We start from the raw sequence: 18,794 nt of genomic DNA on the forward strand, positions 1-18,794 counted from the left end.
ATGCCCTTCCCCATCTAATAAACGCTTCTCATGTGAGTTGATATATTGATGTGTGCGCGTCTGTGTGAAAGCCCACAGTTTACAAAGTAAGAGGAAATAATAGTGTATTTATTAGTTTTCTGTTTCAGATATGATTCTGTAGCTTTGTGCATACAATTATGTCCAACAGTTAACACTGTAATGACGCTTGCAAGCTCGTGCTGTGACGCGAATCAGTCAGTTTTAAAACCAAACAATGGAAAACAGAGGTTTTCTCATGCTTAGAGATAAGCAGATGTATGTGTGTGAGAAAATATAATATAAATTGTTGAAAATAAATAAATGACACAGCGGATGATAAGAGCTCATGTTCTCTGTTTTTATTTAAGCTCTATTAGATGAGGCATATTCAGAATATTCTCTTGCCATTTACTGTTGCTGTCAGGAACAATTTTTTTTTTCAGAGGAAGGACAGCATTTAATGCACTTGCTTCAGAAAAGTTACATTTCAATACATACATTTTGGGTTTTTACCATACCGTGGTCGTGCCTAACAACGCTCTTCAGGCGTGATTTATTCACAGTACAGCATGGCCTCTCATACCTTATTGCTTACATACAAATAACAGCAACAAAAAAAGTTAATATTGATTAACTTACATTTTACATCCAGTATTAACTTTTATGTTGTAATGTTTTTGAACAAACGTATTGAACGAATGATTCAATGACTCATTCAGAAAGTGTTATTTGTCACAAACCTACTGGCAGAACAATATGATCAGTCACTGACAGTTTTCTGAATTCCATTTTAATGATTTAATTTAATGTTAATAGGCAAACGAATTTTAATTAGCAGTTTAATTAAACTAAAAGTTTAAATTAACTAAAAGGTTGGTTGAAGAAATGACAGTAATATCATTTCTTACTTTCATTTCTTCAACATTCTTTAATATGTGTTTAAGAAATGCACACTCATTCACACAGAGACATGCAGAACATGCAGACATCATATTTAGCACTTTTTGCGGTATATTATTCTCACACACTAGTTCATATCGCCATTTAATTAAGTGTACACTACTCCTTTCGATTTATTCTTCCAAGTTTCCCAAATTCTGTGACATTCAGTGTTATTCCATTGTTATGGATTCTGTGATTCTGCCCTATTAAATACCCTGCAAAGATTCATCATGTTAACCTAAAGAAAGGTCTGAATACCTAGTACAAGTTTGCTTAATGAAGCTGACATATATTCCTTTTCCCATTGGCAGCACAGTGAAAAGTGGTTCACACAGAAATATTGCTACATTTTGCTGGAAAAAGCATCATAGAAACGCTGACCCAAACCAAATAAATCTGGAGACACATGTATATGGCTTATAATGAAGCAATTAAGCTCTGACATGTTTTATTAGTAATGGCTCCATGTGCGCATGTGTTGGCTTGCTGCGGATGTGTCCCAGGGCACTAGTGCGTGTCACTATCATAGCACAGGATAAGCTCTGGTCTCGCCTTTGACCCCACACCTCATTAATCAACTGTTCGTGAATATCTGACCTCCTCCACCTACCTCTCAAACATGCCATCTAATTCAGCGCTAAAAGATATATAAAACTCACCCATGGAACTGTTATTTTAATTTGTAATACTAATGAATAATTTACAGTATTTTTGATCAAAAAATGCAGCTGTGAATATACTGTACAGCAGAGTTCTTCACTTTTACATCTCTGGTTTCCTTTTCCTCTGAGAAAATGAGTTAATTAGTTGTTGAGTGTTGTTGAGAGAGGATGTAGATATGATAGTCTATCATATCTGTCATGCCTGGCTTTTGGCAATGCTAATCGTCACTGTAAAACAAGCTGCTGAAAGGTTATGCTCCATATGAACTTTTCTCTGCTCTCTGTAGTGAAACATTTGATAAATGGGCAGCTCCTTAAGATGACTTTAGATGCCCCAGGCTGCTCTACATCCCACCAAGTTATCATTTGTTTATTGTGCACTGACAGCTGTAACTATGGCAATGCCCGTATTTTGTGACTATGCAACAGCTGTTTTTTTAACCACCGACATTTCAGCTGGAGGGACCAAGAATCCCTCACAACCAGGAATGTAAAAGTCGATGGTCTCCTGGAGGGCTTTTCTTCCATGACATCAAACTTGCCTAAATACCTCCACATCTTTGATTTGATATAGTTTCAGTCCCACATCTGTGCTCTGATTTTAACTTGGTCTGGAGGGTTATCTCAAGGCTATCGTGTCCCTTTAGGAATACTCCTGGTTAACTAGGAGTTGACCTCTGTTGACAGCATCTGTTCTGTGCTGTTTATTACCACTGAGAACAAGTTCAAATCAAATCCCAGTTTGTAAAAATAAAACAATAAGCATGCTGACAGTTGTGTCAACATGTGCTTACAATGGAAATCTTTTGGGCAATTATCATATAGTGTGCAACAGATGCTGTTAATAGAGCTCAACTTGTTATTCAAGCAGAAATATTCTCTTAACCTGCTATTTTGGGGGCAATTTGAGATGTACAATATACCAGTACTTTATTGGATATCATCTTTCATTAGAGAATAATATTGATTCATATTGCATTTAAAACATTTGATTGTACTATTTTATTATATATATATATATATATATATATATATATATATATATATATATATATATATATATATATATATATATATTAGATTAAATCATCATAATGAAGAATTTTAAAGACCCATTTAATATATATATATATATATATATATATATATATATATATATATATATTTTTTTTTTTTTTTTTTTTTATTAAAGGTTCAGGTTGTAAGACCTGCCACTAGAGGTCACACAGACAATAACAATCACAAAACAATAACAATTGCATGGTTTGATGACGCTAAGAACGAGCGTGGAATGATGGGATTTGTTGTCTTCTACCCAACCATTGATGCCCATCAATCAGACGGAAAGATAAATCATGGATTTAACCATTACATATTGTGTCATGCTATATTGCAATACAAAACAGCAAATATAGTTTGACAGTAAATTATCAAATTAATTGATGACTTTTTAGTCAGATGATATGAAAACAATTACTACTTGTTCAACAAATATGTACACTCGTGTACATTCAAACACAATAATTGGGCATACATAGCAAACGCGAGTTCAACGATTTGCGTGAGTAGATTACATACAAAGTTAATGCAAAGACGTGATCAGACTATGAATCAGACTCGTCCTCGCGCGGGTCTAGAGGCGCAATGCCTCGCGTTTGACGTGTGTGCCCCATAATACTAATCTTGTTGATCGTTATAATAGCATATGTTTTGTGTAAAGATACAAATCAAAACAACTCACCTGTCGAGTAAAACACAAGCGAGATCGGCATCTCTTTCTAGTTAAGGTTTGTCGCGAAGCTCTCTCCATCTAGAAAATGCAACACCGATATTGACCCCCTCTCTATCTCTCCTCTTGTCCCTAACTCTTCTCGGGTCGTTTGGTTGGCCCATACGCTTACGTTTACAGGAGCTGTCCTTGTCGACAGAACCAGAGACAGACGGTAAACAGTAATTATATTCCATAAATATGTAACACAATCCACCATAAAAAGTGCAAGAAGAAGTAAATAAAGAACTTCTTGAATCAAGCTAGTGGTTTGCCGGATGCTAGACACTACTTCTGCATTTGTCCATGACACTGTTGGTTTCTATGTCAGTAAAGGCGGTAACAAAGGGTAACTAATATCAATGACAGGCGATTGCACTGCCCCGTGTCACTGTTTAGAATAGGAATTTTCTCTTGATTTACAAGTAGTTGAAAAAATTAGAGATATTGTTAGTAATCAGCTGGACAAAATATATAACACTAGCCTAGTGGGTTTTGTATATTTTACTGCAAAAATCTTACAAATTGTACCTTTAATACATTTATTTAGCAATAATGGATTCAATTGTTCAAAGGTGGCTGAAAAATATAATTTATTGTGGATTAAACTTAAAATTTCACAGCTCTTTGGAATGTAAATAATAATTAGAAATGTTTCTTAAGCATCAAAAAAATAATAAAACCTCTTTTTAATTAATTAAATTTAATTTTATCTTTTTTTTTTGGATCAAATAAATGAAGCCTTGGTGAACATAAGAGACCTCTTTCAAAAACATAAATAATCTTGCAGACCCAAAACTTTTACAGAGTGTGTATCCGACATGCAGTCCAACATCAGTGTTTGTTATTGGTTGCCTGCTTATAGTTTCCTCTTCCTCTGTGCTCTCCAGTCAGGTTTGATCCGGTTCTCCGGCGAGGAACTTCTCATCACTCCGCTACCGCAGCATTTGGCTTTACAACACAACTACAGCGCCCCCTCTGGACATCACCCACATGTCATCTACAAGCGATCAGCTGAGCGCAGAGTGCACGCTGATAAGACTGACATGTCCAGCAGTGTTAAACCAAACAACCCCTACGAGAGCAACCACCGTCATCACCACCACCGTCACCATGAGTACCAGCACGGAAAGCTCCAGAGACAACACTTCTGCGGACGCCGCAAGCAATGTATGTAAGGGAATTTCCTTTTAGCTATTGGAAAGTTCATTACACGTTATATAATTGTAAAATATATTAGAGTGCGTAACAGTAAAGCCCTCTGAGATATTTATACTGATTCCAAAAGCAAAACTACTGTGCCATTATTATCTGTTGTACTGAAAGAAATTGAATGAAAGCTTGGAAACAGCATGTGAAGTTAATGGCTGTGTATTTCCTGGTCTGTCATCGCCTCTCTGGCGCCTTTTATCAGGGAGCTAGCTTGGAAAAAGGAAAAGGAGTTATTTGAGGCAATTTCCAGTTTCTCTCACCCTTTTTCATGATTTTCCGTACTTTTATCTCTCCACCTCATCCTAACTACAGATACTCCCAAGCCTCCTACAGAGGATCATTTTGTCATGCCCGATGAGTTTGAGCAGCAAAGCCGGGTGAAGCGCTCAGAGATTACATCAAGCAAAGAGGCTGGACTGAATGTTGAAACTCTAGTGGTGGCAGACAGGAAGATGCTGGAGAAACATGGCAGAGACAACGTCACTACCTATGTCCTTACTGTCATGAACATGGTGAGCATTGCTATCAGCAGCATTGTTGAGGAGAAGACACCTTGTTGCAGAATGTGACTGTTTACTTATACCTTTACTTCTACCTGTACTAATGTTCAAAGTGTTTTTCCCTAAACAGGTCTCCAGTCTTTTCAAAGATGGAACTATTGGAAATGATATCAACATTGTTGTGGTCAGCCTCCTCCTACTTGACAAAGATCCGGTAAGATACATACATACAAAAATACACACATTCTTTCATATATGTATGTCTCAAGGGTGTACTTAGACTATTTTGAACCATGCCTGAGCACATTTGATCCCCAAAGCCTGGTTCATTTGACTAGCTTGATCGCTCCATATAGTTCATTTAACCGTCCTTGGTTGTAGTGTAATCGCTAACCACGCTGGAGCACAGAACAGCTACTATTTTGTGTGCGCTACTGTCATCATTATGACCGCAAACATATTCTATTACTACTACTATACTACACTTTTCAAATTATTAAATTCAATAAGGTATATTTAGGTTTATAATGGGTCTGATTCTCACCTTATTTTTGAACAACAATTGTAGTTTGCGAGTAAAGATGCAAATTATTTCATTAACGTCAGCTGTCTGTAATAATTCACGGATACAAGTGAAAATCGCTGAACGGCATGAATTATACATTTATTAGGCAGAATCTTAGTGAAAATGTTTTTCTCGGTTATTTTGTACATGACATAAGAGGGCTCCGGCCCAGAATGTTTAGTGCAAGTGTATGTGTAAGAGTGTATGTTTTTAATCCAATACAAATGACTCATAAGAGTAATTTGTTTGTGAATCAAGTCACTGCATGCTTTTTTATGATTCACTGCAAATAATTTAATCTTATTTGTCATTCATTCAGAAATCAGAGTGTACTAGTAGCGCTGTATGTTTTTGATTCACTAAAATAACTGACTTATAAGAGTAATTTCTTAGCGAGTCAAAATAAACTGGTTGCTGTAAATCTTCAATTAATTTAAAATTAATTTATTTGGGAATCAAACTACACTGGTCCCACTGTATGTTTTTGACTTACTAAAGAACGGCTCACAAGGGCTTTTTTGCTTCATAAATTGGATTAACACTGATAAATAAACTGTATGTTGACATTTTTTGGCATTAATATACATCAACAGACTCCAAAATATGATAAATTATTGCTTTTGCACTAAACGGTGCATGAAACCCTGGTTGCACAGCTAGTTTATTCTCATTAAAGGTAAATTGAATGTGATATATAATTTTCGAGGTTTCCCAGAGACTTATTTCTATTTTTATTTTTTTTTAAATATAATTTCTTTCATACTTGAAAGATGCCTGATCATTCAGTACTCTGTCTTCTCTCTCTCACCACCCCTCTGAACACTTCAACTCTCTCGGCTTCACTGATGTCAGCTGGGTCTGTCTATCAACCACCACGCAGACCAATCACTCAACAGCTTCTGCCAGTGGCAGTCAGGCCTGATAGGTAAAAACGGCAAGCGGCACGACCATGCCATACTGTTGACGGGGCTGGACATCTGCTCCTGGAAGAATGAACCTTGTGATACATTGGGTAAGGCCATTGATTTCCACCTTACAATAGCAGAAGTGGGTCATGTGTTGTGATGTCAGTGGCTAAATGAGTTGCAGGAGGGTAAATTAAACAATGCCAACGTTAGAAAGAGATTGTGGTTGGGGATGTGTGTCCTAGGCTGCCCTAAGGCAGAGAACTTCACCTGAATGAATCCAAGAAATCTCAAATCCACTTTGCAGTCAGTTGGCAGCTTCCTCAGTTTTTGCTATAGAGGCGTCAGCCAAATGTAATGAATTCAGCTCTAAAGCTCCAAACCACAAGTATGCACTTCTTTGAATGTATGGCAAAGGGGAAAGCACTGCTTTTAAATTGCCTCTCTGTGATGTGAAACTCAAACCGAAGCTGAGACCATGTCAGAAACATAGCCTAAAAATGTGTTTATGCGTAAAGGGATCCTGTTTCAAATTCTATAGGTTTGAAAACATTGTGGTGTGTTTAGTGATACTTAAATAATGTATTACTGTTTTTCATTCAGACTTGTTGGATTTTAAAGTTTCTGTAAGAAATTTGTATCAGTGTCAATCATATATCTCCTCCTCTTCTATCCATGTTTTCATCTTTCTGTCCTTTCTTACTATCCGTCTGCAGGTTTTGCTCCAATAAGTGGGATGTGTAGCAAGTATCGTAGCTGCACGATTAATGAAGATACGGGGCTGGGCCTCGCCTTCACCATCGCCCACGAGTCAGGACATAAGTACGTTAATTCATGCTTTCATGTCCCACACTTTCAGTTTGGAAAACCATATTTTGTTTGTGCTTGCCGATTGCCATTGTGATAAGGGGAAGTTTATGGTTGAGATTTTGTTTTTATGACAGATGTATTTCGAGTCCTTTGGTCCTTTGGCACATCCTCAACATAAACTGGAAAAAAATATATCCCGGAGAACCATCAGGCTGATAACATGTTGTGGGATTTGTTATGCTCAGCAGTTCAAACATTTTGGTCAAATGAAATGGACACGTGCCTCCAATGTGCACAGTGTTTAGGGCAAAATTTTCACTGGCCAACAGTTGTTAATCACTCATTTAGTGAGGAGTGGTCATTTATAAACACATGGCACATCTTGCCAACACTGCTCAGGTCTGAATTTTGTGAATCTAGTGCATATGTTTATTTTGATGCATTAAGAAGTTTGATTCTTACAGGTCTAATAAACATCTAAATGTGTGAGTGTGAATCATGTGACTTATTCATTAGAGTACAGAAATCATTGAAGGGGTTTTGTGGGATGAAAGTGCATTTGGTTGTGGAGATCCCACCTGACTCTGGGATTGGTTTTTGTCCTGAGGTTGTACATTAATAGTCTCACTGGGTAAAACTTACAATCTTCATCTCTCCCTCTTTCGCTCCCTCCTTTTTTTTGCCCCAGTTTTGGAATGATCCATGACGGAGAGGGGAATCCCTGCCGGAAGACTGAAGGAAACATAATGTCTCCCACATTGGCTGGGAATAATGGTGTTTTCTCATGGTCTGCCTGTAGTCGGCAATACTTGAACCGATTTTTAGGGTAAACTTTCACTTTACTTGCAATCAAAAAGGGTATATACATACATTTTAGAAATGTATATATTGTACATTTTTTAAATGTAATTTAATTTCCTATATATATATATTTATGTGTATGTGTGTATGTGTGTGTGTGTGGTTTGGTTGTATAATATATACATATGCTTTTACAAATATGCAATATATTGTCCCATTAGAGATATGTATAATATTGTATGGTTTTTATGCCTGTTTCTCTGCTCAACATTTTTTTTCTTTTGTTTGTGTTCACAGTACAGCTCAGGCTTCATGTCTAGTGGACGAGCCCAAGCACATAGGCCAGTACAAGTACCCTGAGCAGCTTCCAGGTCAGCTGTATGATGCTGATATACAGTGCAAATGGCAGTTTGGCTCGAAAGCTAAACTGTGCAGCCTGGACTTTGTAAAGGTAACCCATAGTTTATATGCTATTAGGTTTCTCTTCATAGTTGGAGTGTTTCAGTGGATCTTTATGCTAAATTAGTTTGAACACAAGTTGGAAATGTCAAACAACTCTTGTTAAACAATTTAGTTCAATCAGTCCTTTTGACAAAATACAATGCCACAATAGAATTCACAGAGATTGAGTTCATTTAGAGTCTCAGATATTTAAATGTGCTCCAACCTGTTAGGTTTGTGTGTTGAGACATCATGATCAACACAAACACACATCTGAGCTTTGGAAAGAACATAGTCTACCGAGAGGAAACCCATTGCCTCAAAATCTACTCAAAGTCTTCATTCACAGGTTCAACAGAAATGGACAGGGCCCCCTTTGGCATCCGCTGTAGCCTTTAGCGTCTAACGCACACATTGATATGCAAATAGTTATGCTTGGGAAATGAACATTGTGAGAGTCTATCTGTGGGATTAGCTCTCATGCTATGGACTTCCTCTTTGAGAGATCCCTGTTGCCTTTGTGCGCTTCGAAGACCTTGTACGTGCGCTGAAAAGAGTCTTGAACATCGACCTTGATGGAAGGCAGCTGTACATTTTAATTAAGAACGATTGTGCAGATAAAACCCAATGTTTTCGTTTTCTACCGGCCCCCCAAGCCATCCTGTCCTTGTCACAAAGTCGTTGAGATGTAATTAGCCGTGGGAGCTAGCGGCGTTAGCTAGCAAATGATCCAGAGACCAGTGTTGCTAACTTTTGTGAACCATGTCTCTCTCTCTCTGTCTGCCAGATGCAATCGGGCCATCGGCCAGCAGTGGCCAGTCTCCCAACCCCTCATCACCAATTATTATCGTCGTATTGTGGGAAGAAACAAAATGCAACGATAATAGTGTGTTTCTTTTGGGCAGCACAGTGATTGCTTTTGACAGGCTTTTTTATTTGTTGGGAAAGTTGATTGGCCGTTGCTGTAGAAACAAGAGGTCGGCGTGGTGAGGTGCAAGCCAGGGTGGTTGAAGGGTTCCCAGTGGGTGTAGGGCCGTTTTTGACTGTGCTCTCTTTGTTCATGCCCCCCAGGACATCTGTAAGTCATTGTGGTGCCACAGAACAGGACACCGGTGTGAGACCAAGTTCATGCCTGCTGCTGAGGGCACCATCTGTGGACCAGACATGGTGAGTGAGTGCTTATCTGTTCACCCTGAACACACTGAAATACCGTTAAGGAGGAACATGAACTGACCAGTCTCTCTCGCCATCTTGTCTTCTTGTACACCTGTGGTATTGTTCTCTACTTTGGGTAAATGTTCCATAAGGACAGTTGGTCCTGTTTGATGGGGATGAGAGGTGCTGATGTGTGGGACTGTGTGGCTTGGCTAGGCAGAGTCCTGCTGTCCAGGTGTAACTCCGGGCCCCATCCCAAACCAGCAGGCTCAATATCTTCACAAAAACACTTTCTCCTTTTCCTCACTTTCCCTCTCATGCCGTGTCTTCTCTTTGACATGGAAAAAAATCAGTTTACCAGATAGTAGTTTACTTAGCCTGTTGAAAAAAAGAAAATGTCATATGCTAGTTTGGTAATGTTTTGAAGCATGGCAGCTGGTTTGAGCTGGTTTAAGCTGGTCCTTTGTTGGTCACGAGCTGGTTTAAGCTGTCATGCTGGTCCTTTGAAACTATAGCACCTGCTCATGACCAGCTCAAAACCAGCTTAAATCAGCTCACGACCAACAAAGGATCAGAATAAACCAGCTAAAACTAGCTAAAACCTGCTGCCATGCTTCAAAAGATACCTAACCAGCATATATTATTTTTTTTTCTACTGGAATCTCCTTGTCTGCCACACAAACACTGATTTTGGTGGCTGTTTTAAATGTAAACTTTGAGAATAAAACAAAAATATATAATTATGACATATGAGCCAAGACTAACACAAGAACCAAAGCCAAACTTATTTATAAAAATGGAGATACATATAAAGTTGTGGAATAATATAAATTATTGCGTGAAATAATAATCACAAGATATGAAGTCACAGTATGAAAAAAAAAAAAAAAACACATTCCAGAAACAGACATTCATACATTGCTGATCAGTGTTCTAGATTATTTCTTTGTCTCTTTCTATAATGCAGTGGTGCCGGAGAGGACAGTGTGTCAAATTTGGTGATCATGGTCCTAGAGCAGTGCATGGCCAGTGGTCGGGCTGGTCCGAGTGGTCTGACTGTTCACGCACCTGTGGTGGAGGGGTCATGTACCGAGAGCGATCCTGCAACAGCCCCAGGTAACCAAAAACTCATGCTAAAATACTGACACTCTAGATTACCCCTAACTTTGACACAGTATTCTTGGAATAAATGTATTTTAGAGTACTCATATAAACGCAGCTCATAATCATTCCAGCACTAGAAAGAATAAACAAACAATAAATATTTACATGCATGCATTTGCCAGATGCTTGTATCCAAAGTGACTTACATTGTTTTTAAAGTATATAATGTAAAACAGGATTGTTTAAGATTTGAGTGTCTGTCAAATAGTAGATGGAGTTTTTGTGCGTTTTGGTTCAGGTGCTTCCTCTCTATATGTGGTGGAAGGTTTATTTGAGATTGGGTTTCTATAGACCACATGTGGCTCTACGTGTGGTTTGGTCAAGCTGATGGAACATGCAATTGTGCTTCATCAACATTTGGTGGTCTAGAGCATCTTAACATATTTCTGTTGGAATAGGAAATACTTATAATGCTTTAGACAGCCAGACCAATATGTCTGACATGTACAATTTCAGTAAAGAAAGCAAGAAAGCAAGCAAGCAAGAAAGAAACAATTCAAAGTAATATGAGTTGAACTGGATAATTTCATTAATTCCCTGGAAATACCCAGGAAAATAATCATTGTGTGTTTGTTAAATTGGGTTTATATGAAACATTAATTTGGGCACATATGATCTATATTATCCTTTGTGATCTCATACAAAATGATTAGGTAGATTTAAAGATTAGGTTGATTTAAAGATCCTTTACATAGATGCACAACATTTGGACAGATGCTGCAATATTATTGCTTTTTTGGAAGCAGCTTACTAGAAAAGAGAAGGCATTTCCCACTCTACTGCAAGACAATAAAGTGTTTTCAGTGTGAGTGCTTTAATGTTTTCTTTTTTTTGTCCTGATTTTGTTGATATTAGTTCAATGCATCTGATCCACGGAGAGAGGTTTAGCTGGGCTTGCTTTTAAGATAGAATTTGCACTATAATTTTTGGGAAGACATTGTGACACCCCCCCCAGCCTAATGGTTTAGTAAAAATAAGAAAACATTGCTGATTTTCACACTGCAGTTAAGTGTGCTATGATCATTGTAACCGACTTCTTTTCTCACTGAAGTGCTGAGGTACAAACCTTGAAACCACCTGCCTCCATTCTGCATGAAAAGCAGAACATTTTATGTATATAATATCACTCAGAAATGTTTCAAAAGAGGCATTTTGATGGACAATCTTCTCTTGCGGCTCTCAAACAGCACCTGCAGTGGAATAGGTGCTGGTATGTCTTCTGTTTGTGGCGGTGAGGTTCAATGGAAATCCCCATACTCATCACTTCAGTGTAAGGTCCTCAGGAGACAGCTGTTGAAGCCAGAGGCATGATATGTCATCTCACTCAAACAACATTTATCAATAAATATGATCTGATAAATGTGCTCCCATGACTTTATCCATACTCTGCTGCCAGATTTACAGGTTCATGTGTCTTTGATATGAGTGTTTGAAAAATACATCTCTTGGCAACAGCGTAGTGGAGATGGTTGTTGATGGGATTGCCTTTTTGATGTTAGTTTACTATACATGATACAATGTTAACTAACAGAGTATTGGTAGCATTAATGCACCGTTACCAGAGGGCAAAGTTGAAAGAGTAAAATGCATGTACAATCACCATCAGGACTTCGGAAAGCCCCTAACAAACAAATGATTAAATTTCATTGCATCACTGTTTGGTATTGTTTATTTATATGTAGAGGGCTCTGTTTTAATGACTTGACTTTAAAGTGGATATCTAATGGCTAACAGTGTGGGCATAATGAGGGTTTGATTAAAAAGAGATGGGAGATGTATTGAGAGAGTGGGGTAGAGAAGGATGTGGGTTTATGTGGGGAGTTTTGGAGAGATTCAGGCAAGCAGAAAGACAGGGTGACCCTGTTTCCTCTGAAGCTTGCACTTATACTGCTGTTCTGAAATGTAACATTCAACAGTTGGTAAATGATGCAACAAAGACTTGTAGACAAAGATAAAAAGAGAATAATGTTCCCATAATGCCAATAAGTTTAGAATGTAGCACAAAATTGGTATTTCACAGTTATTTCAATGTCTAAACAGAAAACATGCACTCCCGCCTCTTCTCTTTCAATCTCTCTCTGTTCTCTGTGTGTTTTTATAACTGCTCTACCATATGGGCCCATAGTAAAGCTCTACTAGGATCATCCTGAAAACCTGGTTCAAAAACAAAAGCAGATGTGCACAAACAGCCGCCTGACAGCTATCACTGATCTCATTGGCTTCTCCTGAAAAGTGAGGCATAATTTCCCAATGCAACATGTTTATACACACCCCTGGATCAAGGGTTTCCAGACTTTTTCACACCAGGATGCACCTAGAAAAGTGTAATCTTTTATGAGACCCCACCTTCCCCCATATATTTTTGTAGGGCAACCTAGAAGTTAACATCACTCTGCTTCCCTCAACAAAAACCCACAGGATTTCCCATTGGCCATTGGATTATTGCAGAAAAAAATAAGTTTTGTTAGCTACACAAGTTTATGATTCTTATATGTTTTGGTAAAGATAATCTTAGATAATCCACAAATTAACACAGCTTTTATAAACTAAAATAGGTTATAAATAAACTACTCCACTGTTACTTAACTTCAAAGTCACCCGCAAGTTTACAACCAATATTTTGATCTTCATTTAAAATTTACAAGCTGGAATGTTTTAGTTAGCATAGTTTGCAATGAGCCGAGTATAAACACAATGAGGCTGTAAAAGCACACTAGTGAGTAGATGAGTTTAGCTGTTCTGCATGGCAACCTCTGTATTCCCGTTTAGCAACTTGTTAGCTACAACCTTATTTCAAGGGTTAGCATAAACAACAAGTGGGGTATTACTGGGGTATTTTATGTTGAAAAATAAAATGTAAAATGTTCTGAACTTGTGTTAACCACTGATCTTACTTCAGACATTTGACCATCACATTAACTTTGACAGGATGGAAACAGAAAAAAAATAAATAAAAATGAGTGAGTGAGTCATTTGTCAATTCAATATGCACTCTAATGGATTTGATGAGTTAAATCAAAATTGAGTTCTTTATACACAATTCATTTAAATAATCAGCTCTTTAGAGTCATTTGTTCAATTAGTCGCACTGTATGCTTACATTCAGCTGAATGTACCACAATTTTAGTGAACCATTTATTTCCACTCTGCAGGGACAAGATCCACAGTTTGAAAATGTCTGTTCTAGACAATGCAACTATGTTGCCATTTTTCTGAAGAAAAGTCATTCATTTATCTCACTGTGTGTGCTTTCCCCATGTTTTCTCTGTTTGATCACTGTACATGAATAAAGATGATGAGTGATTTTTAGAGTGCGTTGAAGGCTCATCTGTCCTCTCTGTGAGCAGTTTCCTAACCTCAAGTGTGAACATGCAGTAAAGAGCTAAAGGCCAGAGACTAAAGGAACATGCACAGGCACACACACACATACACTGACAGGCCCATGGCGCAGTCCTTTGCTTTGAGGTTAAGCTACAAGAGGGTACCCAAGAGTCTTCCACTTTAAAGCATGCAGCCATGCCGCAAGCATGCCTCCGCTTTCACAGCCTCAGTTACAGGAGCTGCTGGACCACTTTTCCCTCAGGAAAGATGGTGACTGTCTGCTTCATGTGGCACTTGGAGGCATTCCTGTGGCATTGGGAGGAGGCTACAGCTCTTCTCCAGCCTCAAGCTGCCTCAGCAAGATAGGGTGATGGTTTGAACACATTGTCCAGAGCCTCAGGGCTGACCTTTTATGATTTCCAGCCTTGCTTGCAAGAGTTGGCCATTACAGGTTTTAGAGAAGTAAAGATAAATGAATGAATTTCCATGTTGTTCTAAGCTGTTTATGTTAGAATGGGGGTTGTTTTTTTACTAGATCAGCCAGAAAATCACTGTTTATCAAGGTCAGTTATTGGTGAACTAGTTAAGGTGTAAGTTCACCCGAGAATGAAAATTTGTCCATCTTCTACTCACCCTCGAAGCATCCTACAGTACGTGTATGTGACTTTTTTCTTTCAGAATAATCCAATCAAAGTTATATAAAAAAATTGTCCTTGCTCTTCCAAGCCTTTCAATGGGAGAAAGCGGGTGTTTGTTGTCAACATTTCAGAAGACGTTCAGAAGTTTGTACATTTTTATTAAAATATCCCCCACATGGCTCCGGGTGGGGTGGGGGGTTGAATAAAGGCCCCCTGTAGAGAATCCATGTCAATCCATGTGTTTTTGTAAGATGAATATACAGATTTCAAACGTAATAAACACTTTTTTTCCAAAATCTGCTGACTCTTGGGAACCGGAAGATTGTCAGCGCTGCGTGGTTAGTGACGAGCGTGGAGATAGAACAAAACAAAGCAATAGTCACAAATTAGAAGCACCAAACAAGGATTTGTCAAGAAAAACGTCAGAGGATTTCGAAATAAGCCAAGAGGAGACTGGTTTTCCTTTGCTGAATTAAAGAAACTTTGTTTCCTTTGCTCTTACATTTCACAGGCGCGCGTGCAAAGCATACGTCTTCCATCATCCGCCTGCACATCTTCAGGTTCCCAACAGTCAGCAGAAATTAGAAAAAAAATGTTTATTAAGTTTGAAATCTGGATATTTATCTTTCAAAAACGAATGGTTTCACAACAGGGGGCCTTTTTTCACCCCCCAGAGCCGTGTGAGGGCCGTATTATTACAGATGCGCACACTTTATTTCACGTCTTCTGAACAGTTGACAACAAATACCCGCTTACCCCCGCTGAATGGCTTGGAAGAGTGAAGGACAATTTTTAATAGAACTTCGATTGGATTATTCTGAAAAAAGAAAGTCACATACACCTAGGATGCTTCAAGGGTGAGTAAAAGATGGACAAATTTTCATTCTCGGGTGAACTAACCCTTTAAGAAAACATGGTATTGGCCATCCAAAACAAACCATTTTTAAACCAGGTTTCCTATTTGGCTGCAAGCAAGTAGACTCAGATAACACAATGTGTAAAGTACATCAGCACAGCTGTGTGTTGTCTTGTTCTCATTGAAGTTTATTATTCAAAAATCATAGCTGTTGAAAACACTGGCGAGTCCAAGTCATGAATGGAATTGTATCCCAAACACTTTATATCTTTTACAGCTGTCAGTTGGGATGTGATTCAGTCAGGCACATCACCGATAACGCAGAAAGACATTCCCTTAGTGCAGATGCTAATGCACATCATATGAAATGCATCTCACCAGCCCCTCTTCCAAAAAATACCGAATGGCTGTCATTCCTCTTGTGTGTTGAATGCTTGCAGAGGCACATCTGTTTCTTCTTGCTCTCTCTCCTCGCTTCCATGTTCGCTCCTGCTAATTGCTGGTTGTTTCACCCAAGCCCACAGCACAACGGCAAGTTCTGCCAAGGCCCCAGTCGACTGCACCAGCTGTGTAACACCAAGCCATGCCAGCCCAATGAAGTGGACTTCAGAGCTCAGCAGTGCACTGAGTACAACAGCAAACCCTTCAGGGGATGGTACTACAAATGGAAGCCATACACCAAAGTGGAAGGTATGGGAGATATTTGGGCCTTAATGCATTCATTACGAACAAAAGCAAATGTCTCATTAACAGCTGGAAGAGAGCACAGTAAACCTCTGCTGTGGGTTCAAAATCCCCATGCGTCTTCATTTACTGGACGTGCGAGGCTCACACTTTTTTTTTTTTTTAAGGAATGTATTATAAATGTATGAGTTCAGTACAGAGGTAGATTTTTCAAAGTTTGAAAAACTTTGTCTCTTTCGCAAGTCTCTTTGCATTTATTTAATCAAAAATACAGTAAAACAGTAATAATATTAAATATTACATTTAAAATAGCAGCTATATTTACGTGTAACACAATTCGTCAGAAATCATTCTAATATGCTGATTTGCTGATCAAGAAACATTTCGTAATATCATCATCTATGTTGAAAACAGTTGCTTAACATTTCTGTGGACACAGTGGCCCATTTTTGTTCACAATTCCTTTATGAACAGTGTAAAACAGTGTAAAATTGTGCAAAACCAGTGAAAAGCCTTTATTGTCACTTTTTCATCAATGCATCACTGTTGAAAAAAACGTAATAAATAAAAAACGTACTGACTCTCATAATTTTTAAACGGTAGCCTACCTATAACATTGTCTGACATAACTAACAACAAACCTCAAAAACACATTAATTTCAGACTTTACCTGCTCAGTTTTTAATACCCCCTGTTATCTGAGTCAGCAAGAACAGCTGTGTTTTTAAAATAGTAATCATTCTCATTAGTTTCTGACAATATGTATTGAGAGTATTACATACTGCAGGACAAATATATTCCACCCAAGCTATTCCTCTCCCCTAATGTGTGTTGTCTAAGCTGTGCATGGATTTGGACTGGAAACATGTATCCACTCGTTCTGTGAGTGCAGTGCACTGATCAACCCTGCAAGCAGGTTTGGACCTGAATAGGACCCTGTTTGTGGATTTCTTAAGTGTTAATAGACTGGGAGTGAAAAAGGGAAAGGATAGCAAGGCCTAACAGATTTTATTTATTTAAAGACTAATGAGAAAGACCAGTGAGCTGAATGGAGCTCCATGCTCTAATTTGCAGGTTGTGTGTTTTAGTGGCTAGTACATTTGTTAGTGTAACCCCACTGATTCTACTCCCCTATGGGAGGTGGAAAATACTGCAAAGTGGATAAATATTACAATCTCTAATATCAGTCAATAATAATCAGGGGAGTGAGGTTTCACCTGCACAGCTCTTACTAGCTGGCCTCCATTACATTAAGAAGCACTTACCCCAGTTTGACTGGGATTTAAGACTGACGTGTCCTGTTGTTAAGTTTAGTTTGCCCTTCTCTCTACTTTTAAGGTCATTATTCAGCTTTTATTGTTAGGTTTACTGTTTAGTTTTATATTCAGCTAGACCTATAAGTCTGTAACAATATAATTTGTTTTCATCTGAAGTAAAAACTAAATAAGTATGATCTAATATGTTTCTAAAAAAAAAAAAAAAAAAAAAGAGAGAAAGAGAGAAATTAATCTTACAGTTAATTTGTGCTGTTGTATTGAATGAGCCTGGATTTGTGTGAGGATGCAGATGCATCTCTGATGGGTCCATATTTTTCTCTCGGTAGGAGAGTTGGATATAGTCGCCTCTCTTGCATTCCAGCTTTATGGGCCCATTTGTAACAGCGTTTTAAATTTTAGTGCAACATGTGTTCTGTGGCTATGTTCTCTACAGCATGGTGAGCCTTCCAGTTGCTTCACAGCCAACCACACACAGCTTAAACATGCCCAGTAATTAACACTAGACAGTAGTACACATCTGCATTGTGTCTGCTAAAAAATAAATGATGCATGACGGACAGCAAAGTTCTGTCTTTTATGTATTGACGATCAAGCACAAGCTCAAAATGACATGTAATGTACGGGTATTATTGATAATGTGGGTTTGTGGGTTTTTGCATGCTTTTCAAAGAACTGTTTTTCATTTTACAAGTCCACCTGCATTTTCTCTGGAAATTATCACTCCATATGTCCTCATGCGTGAGACTTCATAGCAGCTTGCTGAGGGTACCAGTACAGAGCCTCAGAAGATCTTACAAAAAATCACTCTGAAGCTAAGATCTAATGACCCCATTCATCTCCTATCTAGAAGAGGACATCTGTAAGCTGTACTGCATTGCTGAGGACTTTGATTTTTTCTTCGCAATGTCCAGCAAAGTCAAAGATGGGACGTCTTGCTCTGACTACAAAGGTGGCGTGTGCATTGATGGAATATGTGAGGTACGTGAGGAGGTGATGATTCTGAGATGGTCATATTTCGGGCATCAATTGATTGACATTAGCATTTTGTTATAATCATCAGTCCTAGTGGGCTAAACTGTGTGTGTCAGTTAAC

General features: G+C 38.3%; 1 protein-coding gene across 2 annotated transcripts in view; it reads left to right on the forward strand.

Moving 5' to 3' along the window:
- LOC127961098 (A disintegrin and metalloproteinase with thrombospondin motifs 18-like) overlaps positions 1-18,794 on the forward strand; it is a 62,663-nt gene that overhangs the window by 20,605 nt on the left and 23,264 nt on the right. The window contains exons 4-14 of one of the 2 annotated variants that reach the window (XM_052560037.1): positions 4,263-4,542; positions 4,897-5,096; positions 5,215-5,298; positions 6,502-6,661; positions 7,271-7,376; positions 8,053-8,190; positions 8,463-8,616; positions 9,678-9,773; positions 10,729-10,877; positions 16,258-16,430; positions 18,549-18,679. In XM_052560037.1, coding sequence (XP_052415997.1) covers positions 4,263-4,542; positions 4,897-5,096; positions 5,215-5,298; positions 6,502-6,661; positions 7,271-7,376; positions 8,053-8,190; positions 8,463-8,616; positions 9,678-9,773; positions 10,729-10,877; positions 16,258-16,430; positions 18,549-18,679 — 1,671 coding nt within the window. Of the gene's footprint in view, positions 1-4,262; positions 4,547-4,896; positions 5,097-5,214; positions 5,299-6,501; positions 6,662-7,270; positions 7,377-8,052; positions 8,191-8,462; positions 8,617-9,677; positions 9,774-10,728; positions 10,878-16,257; positions 16,431-18,548; positions 18,680-18,794 lie in introns of both variants that reach the window. The other variant, XM_052560038.1, reaches the window with a different exon arrangement.

The sequence above is a fragment of the Carassius gibelio genome, chromosome B7 (genome assembly GCF_023724105.1).
Source record: "Carassius gibelio isolate Cgi1373 ecotype wild population from Czech Republic chromosome B7, carGib1.2-hapl.c, whole genome shotgun sequence".
NCBI classification, from domain to species: Eukaryota; Metazoa; Chordata; class Actinopteri; order Cypriniformes; family Cyprinidae; genus Carassius; species Carassius gibelio.